Raw genomic sequence first — 26,386 nt, forward strand, 5'->3', positions numbered from 1 at the left:
ACATCTCTCAAACTTAGCTGTTTTGTGTTGTCTGTTCTCTGCTGACCTTTTACTACTTCAGGCTCCGTAGTCGTACCTAGAGTTTCTGATATTAGCCCAGCTTTAATTCATAGCCAATTAAGTTATCAGTTACACTTACCTGAAATGCAGGCTACACTAACATAACTAAATAAAATAGATTAAGTTCAACTTAATGCATTAGTTTAAATGTAGATAAAATCAATTGAGTGCAACCACTTACGATAAAAAAAAAAAGATTACTTTCAATGAATAATTTTTTTCATGTGGGAGGATTTATGGCTCTCTCTCAAGTGTGGTTAGACATTGGCCTTGCTGTTTTTGTTCATTTATACTGTGTTTAGATATAACAAACACACACTGCATTCTATGAGAAGGTGATAGATCACCATAGATCCCAGAGTGAGTTTTAAAGATTATTTGTTAAATATAACAAATAATTGTGTCTGATTTGTCCCAGTCGTTACATATTCATTAAAAAGGTTATTAACGTGTTTAAATAAAGCATTTATTCAAAATTGATTTCATTCTGTCAGGTTGTATTTTGTATGTTTTTGTAAAGAAAGTGATGCAGATTCAACTTTCAATGACACTGCTATTGATATAATTATTATTATTATTATTTTTTTTTTTGCAATTTTAACATTAGGGTGCATAACTGAGGATGTAAACATGATGTTGAAACAACATTACATCGCAGTATTAATCTACTGGTGAGACATCAATGTTGACTTGGAATTGTTTCAGTGTAACTTGTTATCTGGGATAAAACTTCAGCACATTTTACAATCTTCATATCAGCCTTAACTGGGTGAAGGAGCAGCACTGAAACAGAAAATGAAAGTGAATACAAGGTCAGTTATTTTCCTCACAATATATTCACAGTCATTTTGTCATTTAAACTGAGCTTGTTCTTCACGGAGAAGCTGATGTGCATTTTAGAAAGTTTTAACTTTATTAATAAAAATTGTGTGTTGTTCAGTCACCATGTTTTTGTGTTTTGCTTTGGGACTGAAATTGGTACTGAGAATGGTGGATTTTCACTGGTATTGGTACCGAATTCTGAAATTTTGGTACAACACTACTTAAAACTATTATTTTCAATCAATCATCAACTTCTAAACCTCTGTTAATTCTCAATAAAACTTGTGTAGACGTCTGACAGAAATAAAGTCAGTCTGGTTAGTAATAAGTGAAGCTGGTAATGCTGTTTGTGGAGTTGTTTAATCCACCTCTGCTGAGATCGTCACAGATTTAATGTCTTCTTTTCTCTTTATGATGGTCACTCAATCTTTTAATGAGCTATCTATTTATTGAACTGAAAGCTGAAAAGAGAGTGTCTTACAAGAACAGCCTTGGTTTACAGGAAAAGGCAAGGTTATGAGTAGGAGTGGCTTTTCTTCTGTTTAATTTGCATCACACCCAAGTCTATTTAAGCTGTCTCCTTACTGGTGCGATGCAGATCGGGTCGGAACCTCAAATCTTAGGTTACAAGACATTAACAGAGACAACATCTACAAGTAAGTTTTCATCATTATGACTCTTTTTCTTATTTCAGTAAGTGTTAGATATGTCCGTCATGTAAGGGTGACTGAAGTTATGTTGCTGAATGTACATTGGGTTAAACATTTCAAACATTTTACATTTTAAAACAGTAATATACAGCACATTCTGGGTGATATCTGTCGTTTTCGAGAAAATAGCCTACAGGAATATACTGTGAATGAACAGTGTTCAAAGTCGAGACTCAGTGGCTGTGTTCCCAATCACACCCTATACCCTCATTCACTATTCCCTACATTAGTTCACTAATATAGTCCACTTGACAGAAAAGAAGTGAGTGAATTGAGACACTGATGAACACCTGATAAGCAGAATCACTGATGGACAGACAAACAAGAACAGAAAAAAAGAGAAACACAAAAACTACAACTGACTTCCAGCCACACTGAGTGTGAAACCAGTTTACAAACCAGTTTAACATTATTTATTTCATACATGTACAAAAGTTATTGTTGAGAATTAACAGTTATTTAGTTGTGGATGTTTTGTTGAATATAATAAAGTTAGTCACCATGATGTAGATCAGTATTTGCTTTAGTTGGGCTCTTGACTTTTTACTATAAATCTTTCCAACTGCTGTAACTGAAAGTTTATAAAACACATTTATTATGCAAGTAAAAGTGAAGAGGAAGTTGATCAGGTGTTTATGGCTGTTGTAATGATACAGTGATCATCCTGGACATGTCTGATTCACTGTTCTCTTCCAGTTTATAAGCTTTGCATTTATGGCTAATTAATATTTATTAGCCATATATCTGTGAATCTACAACACGAAATCCATCAATGTTTCTGTAATCAGTTGTTTAAGAAGAAAGAAAGAGGCCTCCTCACAGTTAGTGATGAGGCGAGAAGCAGGCTGTGGTTTCAACACCTGCAGGTGAAGAAACAGTCAAAAATGAATGTTGTAGAAGGACTCAGATGTTACAGCAGTATAGAAACACAACACTGTTATAACAATTGTGTTATAACAATTGTGGTATATATCTGTGAACTTGCCTCAGACACACAGACATCAACAATCAGCACATGAATCTCAACAATGGTGAAGTTTCATGTCGCATTGCATGCTGGGTTCCAGGATAATATAAAACTCCCAGCATGCACTGCAGTATGCATAAAAAATAAAATAAAAAATGTAACCCCCATAAGAAGTCTTATAGGAATGTAATTCTTATAACTCCCAATGTTAATAGCTTATATTATTATTGTGTGATGTCAAATTATTGTATTTTATGTTATTCCTCCAATTATACTGCATTAGTATTATACCTATATATATATTATGCTGAATATAACCTGCATTGAGTAAATCTGCCTAGCAATTGTTGAGCGGTCATGAACAGGGAATTGTGATTGGTTAAAGGTCCCATTGCATGGATTATTTTATTATTTTAGAATGTTTCCTGGGGTGCCCTTATAATGTTAGTATGTTTATTAGATCAAAATGTGTTATAATTTAGAAATAAAAGGCATTTTTCCTAGCCTGATTTTAGCCTCTGATTTGAACGCTCTGTTTGAAGGGGCGTGTCTGTGTGAGACTTCAGTGTAAACGCCCACTGCTGTGATTGGCTGCTGTGAGACTTCAGTGTAAACGCCCACTGCTGTGATTGGCTGCTGTGAGACTTCAGTGTAAAGGCCCACTGCTGTGATTGGCTGTGAGACTTCAGTGTAAACTCCCACTGTTGTGATTGGCTGACATGCTTGCATATGAAATATCTAGCATATTGTGGAACTCTCTCGAACACTTTTACTATTACAGCTATTATATGTTTTTACTATTACAGCTATCGAGATTAACGAATCGTGAGAAGTTTTTTAAGTATTTAGATCTATTCCCATCACATAAAAGGTTGCAGTGATGAGCATTGAGCAGATGACAGCCTGTTGATCGCGTGAATGAAGATCTTATCATTGTAACCCAGTTTCTGCACTCTCACTAATGATTTCACCAATGCAAACATGATGTACGTACAGTAAGAGCTTCGTTGTGCAGTGTAACAGCGTCATTGATTTCATAACGAGTTTTGACAAGTGTCCAGATAAACTCGCGCTGTGTGATTGACAGCTTGGGCGACTGGAAAGGGATTGTTCTTTGATCGCTATCTGTATATTAATCACAGTTTAAGTTAGATTATTTTCATCCTAATAAGAGAAACAACGTGAAGTTGATCGTTTAGTCACTGGCTTGATTTACTGATGCATAAACAGTATTGAACGACTTTGAGAGAAATATTATCTGTCTGAACTTGAACAATTACACATCAGAAATTCACATAACCCACTGGTTCTTCAGAGGATCAGATGAAGGAACTAAAAAAATACTTTTGTGTTCATTTGTACATCCAAACACTGAGCAACTGCCATGCTTCGCTCGTTTGCAAGCCATGATGTCTCTCGAGGAAAAACCAATATCGCGCAGCTCATTTTCTCATGGGCGGGCCAAATTCTCTTTGCAGGCAAAGAAAAGAAAGGGGAGGTAACCTTTCCCCTCATGATGACATAAGGGGAAGATTTCTAGATTCGCCCATCTGAACTTTCATTTTCTCAAAAATACCCAGGGCTTGGTTTACACCCATCAAAACGTCTAGCCACTGGGGGACCATAAGCAGACTAGGGAAACTCATATTAAGGTTAAAAAACCTCATAAAGTGAAATTTTCATGCAATGGGTATGGAAGTAAAATAATGCCAAATGTTTTTTGAAATAAAAAAGCCTGTTGAATTGCACTACTTGAAAAAAATAGGCATTGCATTAACCATGCTTGCATTTTAATGCATTGTATTTTTAGGGCTTGCATTTTTATGGGCTGTAATTCAACATGGTTGAATATTTAAGCTGTGAATATTTCAATTAAACACATTTCAAACACATTTTCATTATTAAAAATTCAATAATCCATATTCACCTTTCATATTTCACTTCCAAAATATTCAAACTGTTTAAAAATACAACCTATAATATTCAACAGGCAATTTTCGGTCCATTTTATTTCGCTTTACAAATTCGCTTCCACAAATTCAGTGGTTCAAATTCGACAGTAAATTCAACATTGACATCCAGGAACTGCAGGAAAAGCAGTAGATTACCGAGCATAATCTTCATCTGCTGTTAGTCGACCTCACCAGCAGGTGGTGCAAGTGCGTGTTGTTAAGCTTTTTTATTTCAAAAACATTTGGCATTATTTTACTTCCATAAATGGGACCTTTAAATGTATTCAAGCTCCGCCCTGCTATATGCTCGGTGTGTGTTTTTGAGAATACAGTGGCTGATAAGTACGAAATATTCAGAGTGAAGCTGTATAAACTCAGCGAAATTATTTGTTGGTTTAAAACTTGATTATGAGTAGAAGAAAAGAGTGTATGCATCCAGAAAGAGGTGAAGAAGATTTGTAATTTTTATTTATTGTTGGAATGAAACTAAACCTCTTGATTTCACTGATTAGTAGGGTTGGGTACCGAGACCCGGTTCCAATAGGGAACCGGTTCCGACGTAAACGGTAGTAACCAGACCGAATAAGAACGAAACTTTCGGTGCCTGATTTCGGTGCCTGACGTTTTTTTACCGCCCCCTATAAAACATCTCGCGGCACGAATGATCCAATAATAAAACATCTCCAGTAAACCAGCAGAGCGAGCATTAATTTAGTTCGTTTGTTAAATAAGAGGCGATCTAGCGCTGAAATGCGTTTTTTAAATCAAGTGATCAAAGTGCTCGTTGCCGCTGCGATCAGTGGCGCGGATACAGTGTTTTCTCTTGTGGCGCGCGCACACCGCACTGTCACTCGGACGCGCGCTTCGTTGCGGAGATCGATCTATTTATGAGGCGCCGTCTATATGATTATGTGCGCGGAGAGTTTGTGTGTGTGTGTGTGTGTGTGTGCTCGCGTCTCAGATGAGTATGCGCGGAGAGTTCCGCGCGTCTCGTGTGTGTGTGTAGAGTTTGCGTGTTTGTGCGTGAGCGACTTTAGATGTGATGTTGAGCATTTCATATTAGTTTGAGCATTCAGCAGTATACATGTATGACTACTTAGTAGGCCTATATGTGTATGCAAGGGTTTCATATGTGCGTGAATGAAGTTTGATTTAAAGGGATACTCCACTTTAAAATGAAAATTCTGTCATCATATACTCACCCTCATGTTGTTTCAATTCTTTATGAATTTCTTTCTTCTGCTGAACAGAAAGGAAGATATTTAGAATAATATCAGTAACCAGACAGTTTCTGGTCTCATTTACTTCCATAGTATTTTTTTTTCCTAGTAGCCTATGGAAGTCAATGAGACCAGAAACTGTCTGGTTACTGACATTCTTCTAAATATCTTCCTTCCTGTTCAGCAGAAGAAAGAAATTCATACAGGTTTGAAACAACATGAGGGTGAGTATATGATGACAGAATTTTCATTTTAAAGTGGAGTATCCCTTTAAGCCCTAGACGACGCCTATCTATTCATTCTGGTGAAATCACAAAATATAATGGACACAACGTGTCCCTGCTTGATATACAACCACTGATGAGCATAATCGTAAAAAATAAAAAAATAAACTACGAATGCGGATTAGAACCCAAAACCTCTGACACGCCTGACTAAAGTTCAAGTTCAGCTGCCAGTGTTCCTCTTCGGATAAGTCAAGTATTTTAATGCCAACTGCAAATCTTGCATATCAAGTATGAAGTATATCAATATCAAGTATATTTATATGAGGCTATACTGTGTGTGTTAAATATTTCTGCTCAGTGTCAGATATTTCTCTGTTTTGTAAAAGTCATAATATTAGAAGACAAAATTTTGATGTTAACTCAAGTGTTTTCGGCTACATCAGTAGCCTTTTAAACGGCACAATTTTTCATTTAATCAGAAATCAGAAAATCACTCTCTCACACACACACACACACACACACACACACACACACACACACACACACACACACACACACACACACACACACACACTCAGGTATTATTTTTTTGATAAAGTGTGTGCGGTTTAGTTTTGTTAAGTACCGTTTCAAGAACCGTTTAAGCACCGGAACCGTTTGAAAAATACCGAGTAGGTACTGGTATCGGATAAAACCCAACCGATACCCAACCCTACTGATTAGTTCTTTCTCCTGTCTGAATGAACAAATCCAGCTGATTGGAACAAAATACTGAGGAGGACTTTTACTTTCTGAACCTGGACTTTAATCCTCTAGTAGTGGTAATTTAACACTTTTAGTACAGGATTAATCTCTGAATACGATTAACGAATGAACAGGCTATATGATGATTTTGTCATCATTATCAATATAACAAAATGCATTCACAAACCGTGTGTGTCTGTGTGTGTGCATGTGTGCGTGCGTGCGTGCGTGCGTGCGTGCGTGCGTGTTTGTGTGTGTGGCCATAAACACAGTTCAAGCAAGAGAAATACTGATGATTAAAAGTCAAGAGTCAGCATCCCAACTAAAGCAAACACTGATCTTTATAATGGTAACTTCAAACCAAACATTTTCAATAAAACATCTCAATAACAACTTTTGTAGATGTATGACAGAAATAAAGTCATACTGGTTAATAATAAGTGTAATAATGTGTAATGGCTGGAAGTCAGTTGTAGTTCTTGTGTTTCTCTATTTTCTGTTCGTGTGTTCCTCTTTCCTTCAGTGATTCTGCTTGTTAACAGCAGGTGTTCATCACTAATGCTCAACAATCACTTACATATTCACTTAATTATCTCACTGCAACACTGCGTCTGTGTTACTTTTACTCTTTGTAGTGTGGATTTTCCTGTGGGGTTGAAAGGGTTAACAGTGTAAGATAAAAAGACACACCCAGAAAATGTACTTTAACAGTAATAAACTGTAAGTTATAAAACAGGTACAGAGGTGTAAAGTCCAGGGGTCAGAAAGTCAGCTGATTTCACTGATTAGTTCTTTCTCCTGCTGAATTAGCAAATCCAGGTGATTGGAACAAAATACTGAGGAGGACTTTTACTTTCTGAACCTGGACTTTACACCTCTGGCCACATCTCAGCCAAGAGTAAAGAAATAAACCAGAACTGGATCTTATCTGAGCCACAAAATCTGTGTATATTAAATATAGAACAAATAGAAAACACTTTCTTTTTCTTGACAAAATGGCACTCAAACCAATCAGTTAAACTTAACTTTTCTGATAAAACAATGCATAGTATGCGAATATTACATATTACTAGATTTTTTTGTTAAAACTAAGTAAATTTAACTAAAAAGGGTTAGTTAGAACATAACATATTTTTGTTATAAGAACGGTTTGACTTTATTTCTGTCAGACGTCTACAGAAGTTCTTATTGAGATTAACAGAGGTTTAGATGTTTTATTATTTCGTTTGATGTTACCATGATGGTGATCAGTGTTTGCTTTGGGCTCTCGACCCTTGACTTTTAGACATTAACTGTGTTTGGAAAACACAATTGTTATAACAGTGTTGTGTTTCTATACTGCTGTAACATCTGAGTCCTTCTACAACATTCATTTTTGACTGTTTCTTCACCTGCAGGTGTTGAAACCACAGCCTGCTTCTCGCCTCGTCACTAACTGTGAGGAGGCCTCTTTCTTTCTTCTTAAACCGTGTTAAAAGGTCAACTAAGCAGGCATGGCCTTAACACCTGTTGTTCCACTGAACTTACTCAGAGAGATCAAAGAAAACCACAAACACTGTGGTTGCAAAGCAAGCTTGCAGCATGCTTCTAGCGCTGCAAGCTTCTTTTGCAAGCAATGACATTTAAACTACAAACACTCATCACAGTATCAAGTGATTCGAGCCTCTCCTGTAAACAGGATATTTCACAATTAGGACATTCTGGGCCCTATCTTGCACCCAGCGCAATTGACTTTGTACACCGACGCATGTATCATTCCTATTTTGCACCCGACGCACAGCGGACTTTTCCCTCCACAGACGCACGTCGGTTAACTAAGAAATACACTTGCGCTCCCCGGGGCGGTTCAGCGCAAAGAGGAGGCGTGTTCCGGCGCAAACGTTCCCTCATGCTATTTTACAGGTTTAGAAAACAATTGTGCCACTGACCGAAAAAAAAAAACAGTTTAAAGTCAGTGGCGCGTTGCGCATGTTATTCATATGCTATTTTAAGGGCGCATGCTTGGCCATAATCAATGTAGCGTGTGCGCAACGTGCATGTACACTTTGATTCTCTCATACACACAGAAGCAGCAGTTTTCATTTTTGCAAATCATACATTATTACGATAGATAGATAGATAGATAGATAGATAGATAGACAGTTTATTATAAAAGCATACATCTAGCTTACACATTTACCCAAATTATCATACGCCTGTTTAACCGAAGTTAATTTGGGTGTGTTTGGGTGTGTTTCTCCATTCCCAAGGTCCCTGACGAGAACGTCAGTCTCCTCGGCTGTGAACCGCTCCTGGCGTGCGCCTGGCAAATCCGCCGTTATAATAAGAATCCGCTTTAGAACAAGCGCGCCTGCTCTTAAAGGGAATGTGAGATGTCGCTCTGATTGGTTTATTTCACGTTACGCCCAAACCACACCTATGAATAATGAAGCTACTTCAGACCAATCCCTTTTAGATTTGCGCCAGGCGCAAGAGTCATTTATCCCGCCGGGAAAATAGCAACAGCGCCAAGACCCGCCCACAAAGTTACTTGCGCTTTGCGCTTTTACACTTGCGTTTCAGATCGTTAAAATAGGGCCCTTAAACTGATTCTCTAACATAACTCCCCTAACAATACTAAGTAATCTTTTATGTAATCTCTCCATCTGCCTGAGAATCCTCATTATACTGGAGTCAGGTGCGTGTGTGTGTGTGTGTGCAGTGCATGTCTTAGGATGTGTTTGTGAGTTGTGAGGAGTGACTTTGCGTACAGCCGTGCACGAGCGCAAAACCTCACAACACCCTCCCCCTGTCGGTGATTGGTTGGAACACTATTTGTTCTGGTTTTGAGTGGTTGGTGAAACCATTTGTTTTTGTGTGCAGATCTCAGAGTCTAGGCTGCCTACAGAGACGCGTTTTTTTGACGGCCTGCTTATGGGGCGGGCAGCTAGCGGATCGTTAGGAAAGATTAGATGAATGTGATCATTTATGTTTGGGCCTTTTTTGGGCCTGAAATCGCTGATACAACCTTTGATTTTATTTGTTTAATTAAAATAGCCCTGTGAGTTTACAGTATGAGATCCAGCAGTATTGTGATCTTTTTATAGGATTTTGAATGCACAATAACACACACATATTTGAGCTACTGTGTCATTTAGACACAAAGAGACATCAAGCATCAATGTATGAATCCCACCGGTCACAATAGTGACCGTAATTATATATATTTTTTTCTAAGGCTATAAAAATGTTACTGAATGATCTATCAATGCATTTCCAGCAGATATTGAAATAATAAAGGGTCTCAATGAAATATGTGCAGTGTCGCATGTTTACTGTAAATTGTCACATGACCAGAGCTGTTTACTTCCTGTTTGCGCCAAGAGAAGAGGATGGCAGCAAGAAAGCTCCCAAAGAATATGTTAGTAAAGTATGTTAACATAAAGATAGGACATAGATTTTTGGTACACATCATGTTTAAGGTGTCTAGTATTGATATATGCATTTGCAATTACTCAACTTTTTTTAATGTGGTCATAGCACTCACAAACATGTCACCGGCAACAATAGTGACCGGTGGGATAACCCATTGTATCTACATGCTAATACACATAGGCTAACTGTTCTACCTTACTTTCTGCTGCTACCTAACTTTCTACCTAATTTTACACACAGACACACACACACAAACACACACACACACACACACACACACACACACACACACACACACACACACACACACACACACACACACACACACACAGACCCAAGGAAGACTAGCTAGCTAGCTAATTCTGCTGCTACCTAACTTCCTACCTACTGCAACTTTACACACACACAAACACACACACACACACACACACACACACACACACACACACACAAACACACTGCACAGGTCGAATAGACCTATATTCAGTCTGTCCAATGGTTGATACAACACACACAAACACACACACACACACACACACACACACACACACACACACACACACAGAGAAACACACACACAGAAACACACTGCACAGGTCGAATAGGCCTATATTCGGTCTGTCCAATGGTTGATACAACACACACAAACACACACACACACACACACACACACACACACACACACACACACACACACAAACACACACACACAAACACACTGCACAGGTCAAATAGACCTATAGTCAGTCTGTCCAATGGTTGATACAACACACACAAACACACACACACACACACACACACACACACACACACACACACACACACACACACACACACACACACACACAGAGAAACACACACACAAAAATACACACACACACACACACACACACACACACACACACACACACACACACACACACACACACACACACACACACAAACACACTGCACAGGTCGAATAGACCTATATTCAGTCTGTCCAATGGTTGATACAACACACACAAACACACACACAGAAACACACACACACACACACACACACACACACACACACACACACAAAAACACACACACACACACACACACACACACACACACACACACTGCACAGGTCAAACAGACCTATATTCAGTCTGTCCAATGGTTGATACAACACAGTATCCCACCGGTCACAATTGTGACCGATCATAAAACACACTTTTTCACACACTTTTCCATGAAATTTTCTAAAAATGATGATTGATTGTTTCAAAGGGATACTAATGACACATGATTTGGATATTTTTGTGTCTGGGAAAAATTTGGGATTAAATGGGTTAACAATGGTGACGATCAAAAGCTTCATGCTGCATGCTTTGTGCACTTTGACCTTTGTGCACTTTGACCTTTAACTTCGCACTTTGGCACTCAGATTGTGATCACATCACAAGTATCCTGGGAGCTCATGGTGAGATCACTATGAGATCAAATTGTTGACATGAATATATGATGTACATGATATTGTGGTGTCGAATACAAACACAATATTTTCTATATTTGATTCAAGACTGCTGTGCTTTCAGGTGAGTAAAGCAACTCACAAATCATGAATTCAACTTTGAACTGAAAATGGTAAGTTTATATTTTATCTTTGTTTCACAGTGGAAGATCTGAGGATTGTTCTGCTGGGTAAAACTGGATCAGGAAAGAGTTCAACCGGAAACACTATACTGGGCGAAGATGTGTTTAATGTGGGTTTCTCCTCTGAATCTACAACTCAACAGTGTGAGAAACATGAGGGGAACGTGGAAGGTAGAAACATCTCAGTGATCGACACACCTGGACTGTATAACACATCCATCACACATGAAACACATCTGAAGGCTGAGATTGAGAAGAGTTTGCAGATGTCTGATCCTGGTCCTCATGTGATTCTGCTGGTCATCAAACTGGACAGATTCACAAAAGAGGAGATGGAGACAGTGAAATGGATTCAGAAGAACTTTGGAGGAGATGCTATTAGATTCACCATGCTGCTGTTCACTGGAGCTGATATGTTAAATAAACCATTAGACACATTTCTGCAGGAAAGCCCAGAGCTGATGAAGGTAGTGGATGAATGTGAGGGAAGATATCATGCCTTCAGTAATGTGGAGAAGAAGGATGGAGCTCAAGTCACTGAACTACTGAAGAAGATCAAGACAATAGTGCAGAAGAATAAAGGAGGACACTACACCATTGAGATGTTCAAGAAGACTCAGAGAAAGATTGTCATTTTAAAAATGTTATGTTATGTAACTCCTGTTGTTGCATGTTGTGTTGTATTATATCTATCAAGAAGGTTCTGGTACGACTGGCTTCGTAAGTTGTGAACATTGTAATGAAACTATACTCATGATAATAATGATTTTTTAAATTTATTTTACTATTGTTTTATTTCTTTATATTCATTGTCATTCACACATCTAAACGTAGTTGAACGTTATTTAGCAGTGGACAATTATTTGTAAAGGTAACAGTCTAGAAAATAGACTTGTCAACAAGTAAAGAAAAATAAAACATAAGCAATCAAAACAAATCGTTGTGTTTTTTACTGGTTCTACATCACACACAAAAAAATAAATCGCTCAAATTGAAATGAGCAAGATGCCGAGAAACAGCAAACAACCTCTATGTAATTACTGTATATTCATCCATCCATCCATCAATCCATGCACCTTTTATTAATCCATATATCTGTCAATCTTTTTTACAGTGTCAGATCTGAGTATTGTGCTGTTGGGTAAGACTGGATCAGGAAAGAGCGCTTCAGGAAACACCATCATAGGTGGAGATAAAATACCATTTGAAGAAGGCTTTTCTGCTTCATCTGTGACCAAGGAATGTAAAGAAGCACAAACAAAGCTGGACGGGAAAACAATCACAGTGATCGACACTGTAGGACTCCCTGATACATCAGTGAAGATCACAGACGCTCAAACCAAAACTGAGCAGATATTCTGCTGTACTAGTCATGGTGTTGATGTGTTTCTGCTGGTGATCAAACTGGGTCAGACATTCACAGCGGAGAGCAGGAATGTTGTGAAATGGATCCAGGAGAATTTTGGTGCAAAGTTCTCAAAACACACAATAGTGCTCTTTACTCACGGGGATCTGTTACGTGAGCGTACAGAGAGATATCTGAGTGAATGTGAAATACTGCGGTCAGTAGTTGATCAGTGTTCAGGACGTTATCATGTTTTTAACAACAAAGATAAAGATCGATCTCAGGTCTCTGAGCTACTGAAAAAGATTGAGTCACTGAGAGAGATGAACAGAAACAGGAGATACACTGCGAAGGATTATAAGAAGACTCAGGATGAAATACTACAGAGAAAATGTCTCACTAGAGCAGCTGTAGGAGGAGGAGTAGGAGGAGGAGTAGGAGCAGTAGCAGGAGGAATGATGGCTGCTGAAGCAGGAGCAACTGCATTAGCTGCAGGAGGAGCAGTAGTAGGAGTAGCAACAGCAGGTGCAGCTCTGGCAGCAGTAGCAGCTGGTTTAGGAGTGTATTTTTTAGCTAGAAAATATATCTGCAAATCAGAAACAAGGGAGAATAAGAACAAGAAACAGAACTGAGCAGAGTTTTTCCAATGAGTCAGGGTTGTCATTTTACTTTCAGAAACTTTGACTTTTGGATAAAAAATATGGTTATTGTATGACGCTGCATTATATCGTCAATAGGTGGCAGCAGAGGGAAATGTGCACATATTGAAACGTGAAGTGTTTTCACATATTACTTTGTTGAGAAATGCCTCTTTTTTGTAAACAGCTTGTAAACAGAAATGTCTGTTTGTTATCTTTGCTTGTTAAATTATGTCATTTTTCTTTCTAATGTTATTCTTGTTATCAGAGAACAATAAAAAAAATAATAATAATCTGCGTTTAAGTTCATTCTTATGGTATCAAAACTACATGAATACAACAATGCTATTATTATCTTGAGTTTGAGTCTCAGTACCTGCAGGAAGTAGAGGTGTGGGGATCATTATACCCTCAACGGAGGTGCCCTTGAGCAAGACAACAAACCCCCAAGTGTGTGTGTGTGTGTGTGTGTGTGTGTGTGTGTGTGTGTGTGTGTGTGTGCACTTGGATGGGTGAAATGTAGAGCACAAATTGAACAGAATATGGGACAGCATACTTGGCTACAAGCGCCAAAAACTGAAAATTCTGTCATCATTTACTCTCCCTCAAGTTGTTTCTTCTGCTGAACACAAAGGAATATATTTTGAAGAAACACATTACTGGTGTGAATCTTGAGACAAAACAATGACACTGACATATTTTAAGATCTGTAAGTGCAAGCTGGTTTCAGTTAAAACAGCTTAAACATGCAGTTTAGTCTGGGACTATCTTAAGCCTTATCTGTGAAACCGGGGGTCAAGAACTCAGCAGAGGAGGATTAAACAACTCCACAAACAGCATTACCAGCTTCACTTATTACTAACATTGCATTTCCCAAAAGCATCGTAAGCAAACTATGATCACAAGTTCCATGGAATTGTGTTGTTAACAACGGAACTTGTGACCACACCCCAAGTTAAGAATTATTGAGAATTAACAGAGGTTTAGATGTTGATGTTGTTAGCCGGGTGCCTGTGTGTCTGAGCGACTCCTCGAGGAAACAAAAGGCTCTCCTGAGAATTAACATTTAAACTTTTTCTTACATATGTAACAGGAACATCCGAGACGCACCACAGATTGCAGCTCACACTTCACACACACTATCTCCCCCATCTCCTCCTCACCTGGAACTCATGCAATGTTATGTGTGTACAAAAAGTAATTATACATGTTTGATATCATTTAAAGTGTCTCAGCGCGCCTGGTAAAATGGTCTCATTCTCACAACCATAATGTGTCCCTTAAAGGTGTTCCCTCCCCAAGATCCTCCATTCAAACTATACCTCCTGTGTGTAAAACAAGAACCCATTCAAGTACAAATTCTGATCTCACAGTTGTGAATCCCTCAATAGGGAACCAAAATCTAATTATAATGACAGACGCCACCATTTGGTAAGAATATTGAATTATCTGGGTTTATAAGGAAAAGGTGCAGAAAAGTTCGGGGAGTCTTTAGGTCGACTTCCCACACAACCGCTGTGTGTCATTTTCATTGCCAGGTAATTATTTCTACAAATTCCTAGATTTCTGAATTGTTGTGATTAACTGATGATTTTATTCTTATGAATTGGATTTTGAATTATTGCTTCATTACACTGTAAAAAATTTGTAACACTCCCCAATCAAAAATTTCAATTGACCGATAACATCTAAATTTTTCAATTGGCCCAAGTGAAAATCTGTACATTTAATTTTAGAATTTACAGAATTTCACTTGGGCCAATTGAAAAATTTAGATGTTATCGGTCAATTGAAATTTTTGATTGGGCAGTGTTACAATTTTTTACAGTGTACCTGGTCAAAACATTTGATTTTATTTCTGACTCACTCTAAGATTGTTTTCCCCAAGTAGATTATCAGATTCGTATATTCCCACAAGTTTTGCGTCAGATTAGTGATGGCTAATATTTGGCACCAGTTCAAGTGTACTTGGTTTGCAGAAGACAAGTTAATTCTGTTTAGGGCAGCAAATGCTGTTTGATCAACCTAAATCTGTGTGTGTCTAATTACCTCTGTTTTAATTTAATGTTACTTTAGATAAGTGTACGTGAGCAAACACAGGCTTGGCCAATGCAAAGCTATTATAAGACAAGTAAAGTTGGTCAACTAACATATTTAATAGTGGCCAAAACCTCTACTGTATTAAAACGATTAAATTAAGTTCAAGGGGCTATTAAAGTATCTTTGATTGTGTACGTGTGAATACGGCAAATCTCAGGTATGTAACCAGTTACCTCTGTTTGATGACTGGAACTGGTGAAACTGTGTCGTGAAACCTGCGAAAGATGCAAGGACCTCAAAGTGATATAGTTTCCTAATCTGGGGTGCGTTTCCCGAAAGCATCGTTGGCCAACTATGGTCGCAAGTTCCGTCGTTACCAATAGAGTTCAATGGACATTGCGATGAACTTGCGACCATAGTTGGCTAACGATGCTTTCGGGAAACGCACCCCTGAGCGGGTAAAATATAATTAAAGAGTTAATAAAGAGTAATCAAACATTCGCTCACTTTTAATGATGCCCAGCAGGGACGTGCGGTCAGGGTAGGCAGGGTAGGCAGTGCCTCACCAAAGGAAATGTTTATTTCCATTTATTAATTCCAAGAACTTTATTAATTCACCCCATTATTAATTGCATTTATTTTATTTCAAATATTTATTTTTGTAACAAAAATTTTCAGGAATAAACATATAATATACTAATTTTGCCATTGTTTGCTCCTAAAACCATTTTTTCATGCAGGAAATTCAAGGCCATGGCCATTGAGGCAGAGGTTAGCAGTGCCTCTTTGGTCCATAGAACGTAGTTTACGTAGGTTTGCGCATGCGCAGTCAGTTCTCATGCTGTCTTGAATTATCAACATTGAGGCAGAGACCGAGCTTGCTTCATGTCACGTGATCCACTCGCTCTCACTCAATCCACGCTTCCCGATCTAGCGGCGCCTAGCGTTGGCTGTCTACAGGCCCGGAGTGGGTAATCGGGAGAATTCCCGGTGGGCCGCTTCACTTTTGGGCCGGTCGAGGATTTTATTCAATATTTTTTCACATTTGTCACGTTAGTTACATTAGGCTACACACGTTCGGACGTTCCGCATTCTGACACCGCAGCGCGCAGGCTCTGCATAGGTTGTACCATGTGAGGGAGTTCTCCCCTCCCCTCCTATAGAGTTGGTTGGGTCCATAGCCCGTCTTTTCCAAAACGTTTTCTCAGGTAGGCTACCGCGGCACCGCCGGCGCCTACCGATAAGCTTGGCCGGCCCTACCGTAAACGGTACGCGTCAGGGAGGATGGATGGGAGGAAGAGGCCAGGAGGTATGGAAGCTTGTTTCCGCCACAGAATAAAACATTTTAAAAGATAATTGCGACTTTTTATCTCGCAATTCTATCATTATTTCTCAGAATTGCGTGTTAAGTCAGAATTGCGTGAAATAAAGTCGCAACTGCGTGTTATAAAGTCAGAATTGCGAGATATAAAGTCAGAATTGTGTGAAATAAAGTTGTGTGCTTCTTATAAAGTCTAAGTGAATTATTATTTAACCTTTACATTATTTGTTGAACCATGGCATTAATACAAACTACACAATAGTGACTAGGCTGCTTGTCGGTTCGCTGACACCGCGCCACCTTCATCTCTTACTGTGTCCCGCACAAAACATTTGTTTGATGTATAAGTCATAAGATAGATGTGTCCATTAATTTGATTATTAGATTTGATTGTGCATTAGCCTCACATATGACTGACTTTGCTGTATGCAGGCAGCGATGTGATGATGCCTGATATGAACTTGGGTTGCTACATTAACTGAATGAATATATGAACATATATGCCACATTGATAGGTCACAGCCTACCCATGACAAGATTTCACCGCACGTTACTGATGCCCAGATATCATTAAAACCTTTTTCATTTATGTAGTCAGATGAAATAACGAGTCAATACATGTGAGAAAATGTATTTTATTTAATCTTGTTGTGTTGCGTAAAAGGAAAGACAGTAACACGCAGAACCCTATTACAATCACACACACCTGCACGTCATTCACAATCACACACACCTGCACATCATTCACAATCACACACACCTGCACGTCATTCACAATCACACACACCTGCACGCCATTCACAATCACACACACACCTGCACGTCATTCACAATCACACACACACACACACACACACACACACACACACACACACCTGCACGTCGTCATCATCACCGCCTCTATAAATACACACTTCTCAACACTTCTCTTTGTTCTCCAGCATCATCCTCTCCTCTGTGTCTCCGTCAAGATCTTCATCTGGACTCTCTCTCACCGGCTCTCCTCATCACTGCACTGTTTAATACAGATTCACCTGCCGTCTTCCTCTCCTGTGTCTGCATTATCCGTGACACATGTGTAAATGTGTCCTGAACTGATGCATTGTGCATTTCACTAATGAAGGGGAATGTAACACATTAGATCAGCCAGTTCTCTAATATAGAGATGTCATGAAGCTTCATCTGGCGAGCGTATACAGTCAAAGCAACATTTATTCAGACACCTTCAACATTTCTCACATTATCAGTTTATTCTCTATAGTTTAGAAAATGGTAATAAAATATGAGAAGAACTCAGAGTTCTCAGTCATGGCCTTACAGTGACTGAGCTGGTCGACAGGACCAGATGAATGTTGGGAGAACAACCGTTTCCTCAAGGATTCAAGCATTTTGTTGACAGAACTGTATGTACTCTAATACTGTTACTGTAATGCTTCATATTACAGTAGCATGGAAAGAAATGTTGTGATGTTATTTCCATCAAGTTCAAGATCTTGTATAGTCAATGCAAGAGTCCAGCTCTCTGTAAAGTCTCCTCAGCACAACCCAAAGACTTTCAGTGAGTTTAAGATCTGGACTCAGAGGAGCCGATTCATGTGTGGAAATGATTCTTCATCTTTCACAGTCTGAGCCTGATGAATCTTGACACTGTCATCCTGGAATATGGCCATGATGTGTTGTAAGAGCCACATGGGGATTAGTTCATCTGAAATAATAATTTAGTAAAAATAATAAGAAAATATTTCATGAAAATTCATAAGAAATGTTTTGGTTTAAAATGCATATTTAGTAATGTTTAGATCTGATTATATTTAATTATTTTGAGCTTCCAATCAGATCGCACTACGTCATAACACAAGCGATTGGATGTATTTAGTTTCAGTTTGAAGTTAGAGACGTTGGAAGCAACACAGTTTTTTGACCGTGCGTACCATGCCTATGTAACAGTTTTGTTTTATGTTTTTGAAGTAAACATTTAAAAAGAAGATCGTGGTTTGCTCGTGTTTCAAATACTTGTTACAATTTGACTGACTTCAAAAGGTGGTACAGAAGAATTAGACGCAAATAGGTGCCACTGCCACTACATAGTCAAAAAACTCGCTAATACGAAACGGCGCTGGATTACCTGGATAACGAGGAGGACGTGGCTAGCTTGTTGTCGAGGAAGCAGCGGATTGGACTTTAGCGCTGCAAACAAGACACAGAACCGGGTCAGTTTGCTCAAGAGACCCGCGACGGATCTACATGCACCAATCGGCAGCTAACGGTTAGTCGACCTGTCAGTTAACAGAGAAGTGACGCTGCGCGCTGAAGTGAGGACTTTTTTCTTCAAAAGACGCGATACGGACGCACGAAGTTAATGAGTGAGTTTAAAAAAAAAAAGGTAGATCACCTTCTCCCTGTAAAACGTCTGCTTATAGCAAGCTCTGATTCAGTCAATGTGGAGTTATGGCGATCTTTAAGAAGTTGTTTTGCACTCGGTTTATCTAGAGCCATATCTTTTAAAAAAGTGTTTGAAACGTTTGCATACAACTAAAGCATCTCTGCAATTTGTAAGATGGCTGAGGAAGATGAACAAAGATGTATTGAGGATACAATGAAAAAGGGAAGGTCACATAAGCTGACAGAGAAGGCATTAGAAGAGAGATTGCAGAGGTGCATTGCACTGAGAAGAAGAACATTAGGAACTCTGACAAGCAAAAAAAAAGGAGTTAGAATTAATGATGAGTGATGCTCAAAATTTACAAAGGGTGAAAAACATGATGGAAAATGATTTTGCAACATCACTAAATGAGTTTAACCGTCTCAACAACGAAGTTGCAAATCTTTTGACTGAAGATGAAAAAACAGCTGATCAAGAGATCTGGTTTGAACCTAAAATGGCAGTAATTAGAGGTTTTATGAAAACTACAAAAAATTGGATTGCAGCTGAGCATGAACCCATACTGCCAGTGGAAAAGGTGCTGCAAGAAGAAAATGTGGTTGATTATCTTCAAGAAACTGTTAAACCAAATGGCAGTGTTTCACAAGTGGGGGTCAGTGATGTCACACATGCCAGCACACGTGGATCACAAGTCAGTCGCACCTCAGCTGTGTCACGAGTATCGTCAGCAAGAGCTAGACAGGAAGCAGAACATGCAGCCCTGCTCGAACGTGCTGCAGCACTAAAGAAAATCCAACAGCTTGAGTTTGAAGCAGCTAAAATCAAAGCTGAAAAGGAAGAGTTAGTGCTGGAAACTGCGTTAGCTGAGAGTAAAGCAAAATTAAGGGTGCTTAAAGAATATGAAAGATCTGAAGATGGTTTAAGTGGCTATTCGGCAGTACAGAAGCCACAAGGTGGACATGTGAAGGAAAGAACTAGCATTTTTCTTTCACAGCAAGCTAATACAAACATTCGTGTTCAACCACAAACACAGCACTCCCGAATACATCAATCTCAACCGGTCTTCAATTATGTGTCTAATGCTCAATCTAACGGAGGTGATGACATAATAGCGGTTATGCAAAAACAGAATGTGATTGTAGCAGATTGGGAATTTCCCTTTGTTTCTCCCCCTGGTGGAGAACTGAATTATCTGCCCAGTAAATTTAGTGGTGTCAGGTAACCGTCTGGTGACTAATTATCATGATTGCACTCTAAATAAAAATGCAGCATTCAAATGGCTGGGGATGTTACTTTTTGCATCCTGGTTGCCTGTTCCTAGTGGAGTCGTGTGGTTCGGGGCATTTAGTCTGCTCATTGCGTGATCAGGTATGTGAATGAGCGGAATATGGAATGTGATTTTATAATATTAGTGTGTAATTTTAAAGTTTGTGTTCTGCAGTCACTACACAATTTGAGTTTTGAGTTAGAATCATTGAAAACGCAGTGAGTATGATCTCTTTTCTGGTGGATCGTTTCATGTTTATAAAAAAAGTTAATTTCACTGCTGTGTGTGCGTGCAGGTTGGAAGGAACGTGCATAACAGGCTTGCTTCCAGCTCTGAGCGGTGTAAGCTTATCTTTAATGGCAAGACGCACAGCCCCGGATTACGCTGCTGTTTTGTTTCTATTTTGAATGTTTTATTTTCATTAATGATTTTGTTTTGTGGTATTTTCTTTTATTAGTAATTGTTATAATCTGTATGATTTGATTTTCTTTCTTTGTTTATATAATTTGTAATTAATGTAAGCGCTCGGGTCTCCTGTGGCCAATGGTAAAAAGGATACTTTGCCCACCTCTCTTTTTGGGGGTATAGGGTTTAACACTTGAGTGTGAGTTTCTCATTCCCTTTCTAGTGTGGAACACCAGTGTGAGTGGTTGGTTGTAGTGAGCGATTACTGTTTGAGGTGGGGCAGGATTCTCTTTCCCTGTTAGTGTCTTTTGACGACCCAAGTGCTGCCCGTAATATTTAAATCTTTATTTTTCTTTTCTTTATTTTAAGTACCTTTTTCTTGTATGTGTTGGTAATGTAAAAGGTAAATGTATTGAAGGTACTTGTTAGTGACTGTCATGTGCAATAAAACAAAAATTGTTTTAATTGGCAGAACTGTCTCAGTCCTCTCTGGAAAGAACGAACCTGGGGTTTAGATTTTCTGAGTACTAGTATATCCTGGGGTGAAAGTCCCTAGGTGGCGTAGTTGGCTACAGTTAAGACTTTGAGTATCTTCACGTGAGCTTTTGCTTATCTTAGTTCTCATCTTGCTCTCCGCCTTACCATCGTGCCACAAGAATGTGGCAGTATAGGTGTTTGACTTCAGGCTACTATTGGTTGCTTCAGGTTTATTTATTAAGCCTATCACAGCTAAAGGCGGAGCATATATATGCCTGCCTTGTATTGAGTCCCGTCACAAGCTTCCTTGCTTTTCCGGTTCCGCATGCTGTGAAGAGGCATGCAGGAAAATTGTTTGTGTGGTCCCACGGCATGTAGGAGAACGAGTATTGTTTCCTATGGTTGATCTGGTGTCTGCAGCCTCTTCACAGGTAGGAACACGGTTGTTTGTAGCGTCTATCCTTCCCTTATAGGGCAGTGGGTAAATTGAAATGTCTTGTGTTTCATGTTACAGCATGCACGTTGATTTATGGGCACTTCGGACTGCCGTGACTGGGATTCCTCGCACCCCAAGTATGCAGGTTATTTGTATATGTGCGTCATGCTCTGATATGTCTTTTAATTAAAGTTGTCGTTTCAGAAGCGCAGCGTATTCTGCCGAGTAGCGGGGAGGATTCCGTTGCTGGGGTTACCCGACGTTCGCTCGTTGATTACGGGGCGCTGCTGTTTTGCTGCTGTCTCAACTATAGTAAAACGAAAGGATTCGTGTCAATTTCATTCCACTCTGGCTGCGGCCGAACAAGAAACTGTTAGTGCTTTAATGGCGTATGCAGGTTGACAGGAGGAATATCGCCGCCCTGCAGTTTTAGCGTGTGTGTGTGTGTGTGTGTGTGTGTGTGTGTGTGTGTGTGTGTGGGCAACGTGCGAGTGTGAATGTTTACAAGGAGTGTTGTGTGTTTGGTTATTGTTTTCTTTCTAAGGTTCATTGTTTAGTTATTTTGTATATGTTTCTACTGTGAACTGTATGTAATTATTCTCTGTATGTTCTGTTTTTGATTTTGTTAGGAGTTGAGTGTCCAAGAGCAAAGGGGCGGGGCTTGACTTGATTATTTTTGTGCTGTGCTGTGGATGTGCACCGGTGTGAAGGTGATACTGATGTGGTTATTGCTTTGGTTTTTCTTTTGCATTTTTGGTGTTACTTACGGAGTGTTGTAGTGCTCATTGAGTGTCCCCCCTGCTGGCCTCACTCAGTCCTGTCGTCTGATTATTTGAGTTGTCTTTTTGTTTAATGTATTTTTGTATTTATGTTGCGAAGTTTGTGTAACTTATCGTGGAAGTATTATTTTGAACATTTGTCCTTGTATTGTCCTTGTCTTGCATTATTACACCTGTGTCCTCTAATAAAAAAAAAAAGTAATTATTTATTCATCCACGTCTCTTGTCCTGTTAAGGGAATAAATCTGTGCAGCCTATTTATTAGGTTGGTTTTCCTGGGTTGAGAATTCCCAGGTGGCGTAGTCATTACATTAGATCTTTAGTAACTTCTCTTAATGCCACATAATCACTGAGCTACTAGTAAAACAACAGCAGCTATCTCATCTACCAACCAAGGACATTCCTGTGTTCAAGGGTGATGCGTTACAATACAAATCTTTCATGAGAGCGTTTGAGCACGCAATAGAGCAGAAAACCAGCAATGATCAAGACAAATTGTACTTCTTGGAACAATTTACAGCCGGTGAACCTCAAGAGCTTGTTCGCAGCTGTGCTCATATGATGCCAAACAAAGGCTACTGCGAGGCGAAGCGACTACTTCATAAGCACTATGGGGATGAATTACGGATTGCCAGTGCGTACATTGACAAAGCACTCAAATGGCCTCAAGTGAAATCTGATGATGGGAAAGCATTGAGCGCTTACGCAATGTTTTTGATTGGATGTCGCAATACTATGGAAGACATCGAATTCTTAGAGGAGATGGATAACCCAACCAACTTACGGACAGTAGTGTCTAAGTTACCATATAAACTGAAAGAACGTTGGTGTGCTGAAGCTTATGACATAAAAGAGCGAAGAGGCAGAAGAGCAAGGTTTGCTGATTTGGTGAGTTACATAGACCGCCAAGCTAGAATAGCGATGGATCCCCTCTTTGGAAATATCTCAGACAGCCGCCCAATCTCAAGTGGAAAGATTGACCAAAAAGAAAAGTATCATGGAAAAAGAGAGGTCCGTGGAAGCAGTTTCGCAACAAATGTTTTCACCGAAAGCAAAGGGCCTCAAGAAACGCATGTTAAGCCAGCAAATTCAATTAAAACTGTGAGTGCCTTTGAGAAGCCGTGTTTGTACTGCCAGCAATCACATACCCTTGCCTCATGCAGCAAAATCAAACACCAACCACATAAGGAGCGTATGGATTTCTTAAAACTGAAGGGCTTGTGTTTTGGATGCTTAGTTCCGGGTCATCTTAGCAAATTCTGCAAAAGAAGAATTGAGTGTAAAGAGTGTGCTTTAAAGCATCCAGACATTCTGCACATAATAAAGGAAGAATGTTCTGTCTCACCTGAAAAGAAAGATGGTCGTCATGGAAGTGAAGTATCTTGTGCTCAAGTTTCTATTTTGCAAGAGTCCTGTAGCCTCACGGGGGCCGGAGAAGCAGAATGTGTGCTGTCAATAGTACCGGTGAAGATAAAATCGAAAAGGAGTGACAAGTGTGTTGAAACATACGCCTTTCTGGACCCGGGAAGCACAGGAACGTTCTGCACAGAAGACCTGCAAAGAAACTAAACATTAAAGGGAAACCGACACGAATACTTCTTAGCACCATGGGTCAAGACAAACCTGGAGAACAGAAGCTCATGAACAGTTTCGTCATATCAGACCTGGAAGTGTGTGGGCTGGAAGACACCAAGTTCATTGATCTACCTAAGGTGTTTACTCATAGCAACATACCTGTTCACGCCGAGAACATACCTAAAAGGTCAGATATCCAGAAGTGGCCTTATCTCAATGAAGTACGCTTGCCAGAGATAGAAGCTGATGTAGGCCTGCTTATTGGAGCTAACTGTTCAAGAGCAACGGAACCATGGCATGTTATTAATGCTGAGGATGGAGGCCCTTATGCTGTGAAGACTGCCATTGGGTTGTGAATGGGCCTGTAAGAAAGGAACTGAATGATGCAATGAATAAAACGCCTACTTTTTCAGTAAACAGAATTTCTGTGATGGAGATTGAGAAGCTGCTGGTCCAACAGTATAACACTGATTTTCCAGAGCGTAACTATGATGACCGAGAGGAGATGTCTTGTGAAGACAAACAGTTTTTGCAGTCTGTGCAGAAAACCACAATTTTTGAGAACGGGCATTACAGCATTGGACTGCCACTAAGGAATGAGAAGCTCCAAATGCCAAATAACCGTTGTGTGGCAGAACAGCGCATAGCCAGTTTGCTTAGAAAGTTCAAGAAGAATCCAGAATTTTTTGAAGAGTACAAGAGCTTCATGGAGACCATCATTGAAAAAGGTTACGCTGTCCAAGTTCCAGTCCATCAGCTGAACCGTGACGACAACAGGCTGTTTTACATACCACATCATGGGGTGTATCACCCGAAAAAACAAAAGTTGCGGGTGGTCTTCGACTGCACAGCTTCGTTTCAGGATAGGTCGCTGAATAGCGAACTGCTCCAAGGACCTGACTTGACCAACACGTTAGTTGGTGTGCTTTTAAGATTTCGTGAAGAGCCAGTAGCTCTAATGGCGGACATTGAGTCGATGTTTTATCAGGTCAAGGTGCTGGAGCGTGACGCAGACCTACTCCGTTTTCTTTGGTGGCCCAATGGCAAGTTGAACGAGCCTGTGGAGGAATTCCGAATGACTGTGCACCTCTTCGGAGCCACTTCTTCACCAAGTGTTGCTTCATATGCACTAAAAAGAACTGCTGAAGATCGCAAGGCTAATGTATCTCCAGAAGCTGTCCAGACAGTTCTGCGCAACTTCTACGTAGATGACTGTCTGAAGAGTGTAGCTAAAGAAGAAGATGCAGTGACCCTGGCTAAAGATCTTCGTACCCTGTGTGCCAGTGGAGGATTCACTTTAACAAAGTGGATGAGCAATAGCAGGAAGGTGTTAATGACAATCCCTGAAGTGCATAGAGCCAGCGAAGTGAAAGACCTGGATCTAAAGCATGACGCTTTGCCAGTCGAGAGGACCCTTGGTGTACAGTGGGACACAGAAACTGATACTTTCACTTACAGTATGAAGATGCAAGACAAGCCAATGACCAGAAGAAGCATTTTATCAGTCGTAAATTCTATCTACGACCCCCTTGGCTTTCTGGCTCCGGTCATCTTGCCCGCTAAACTCCTGCTGAAAGATCTTTGTAAAGAACAATACGGATGGGACGAGAACATTGGCGGAAAACACGCTGAAGTTTGGAAAAGATGGATTGAAGATGTCAGTCATCTCTCTACCTTCCATGTGAGCAGGTGTTTGAAGCCTACAGATTTTGGATGCACTACATTAGCACAGTTACATCATTTTTCAGACGCTTCTGAGTCTGCATACGGCACTGTGTCTTATCTGCTGCTAGAGAATAACCAAGGTGAGAAGCATTGTGCATTCCTCATGGGGAAAGCAAGAGTGGCTCCACTCAAACTTGTCACCATTCCCAGACTCGAGTTGACCGCAGCAGTTGTCGCTGTCAAAATAGACAAGATGTTACATCAAGAGCTTCAAGTTCCATTGCAACAATCAATTTTTTGGACAGACAGTACTACT

The 26,386-nt window shown here is 39.7% G+C and overlaps 1 protein-coding gene across 1 annotated transcript; it reads left to right on the forward strand.

Annotated features, from left to right (window-relative positions):
• Positions 1-1,484: 1,484 nt before the first annotated feature.
• On the forward strand, positions 1,485-13,992 carry LOC308686572 (GTPase IMAP family member 7-like). The gene is made up of 2 exons (XM_081395002.1): positions 1,485-1,538; positions 11,761-13,992. Coding segments are annotated over exons 1-2 (711 nt in total). The 5' UTR covers positions 1,485-1,537; the 3' UTR covers positions 12,471-13,992.
• The last annotated feature ends 12,394 nt before the right edge of the window (positions 13,993-26,386 follow it).

This window comes from Scardinius erythrophthalmus (assembly GCF_964197995.2).
Source record: "Scardinius erythrophthalmus genome assembly, contig: HAP1_SCAFFOLD_443, whole genome shotgun sequence".
Lineage (NCBI taxonomy): Eukaryota > Metazoa > Chordata > Actinopteri > Cypriniformes > Leuciscidae > Scardinius > Scardinius erythrophthalmus.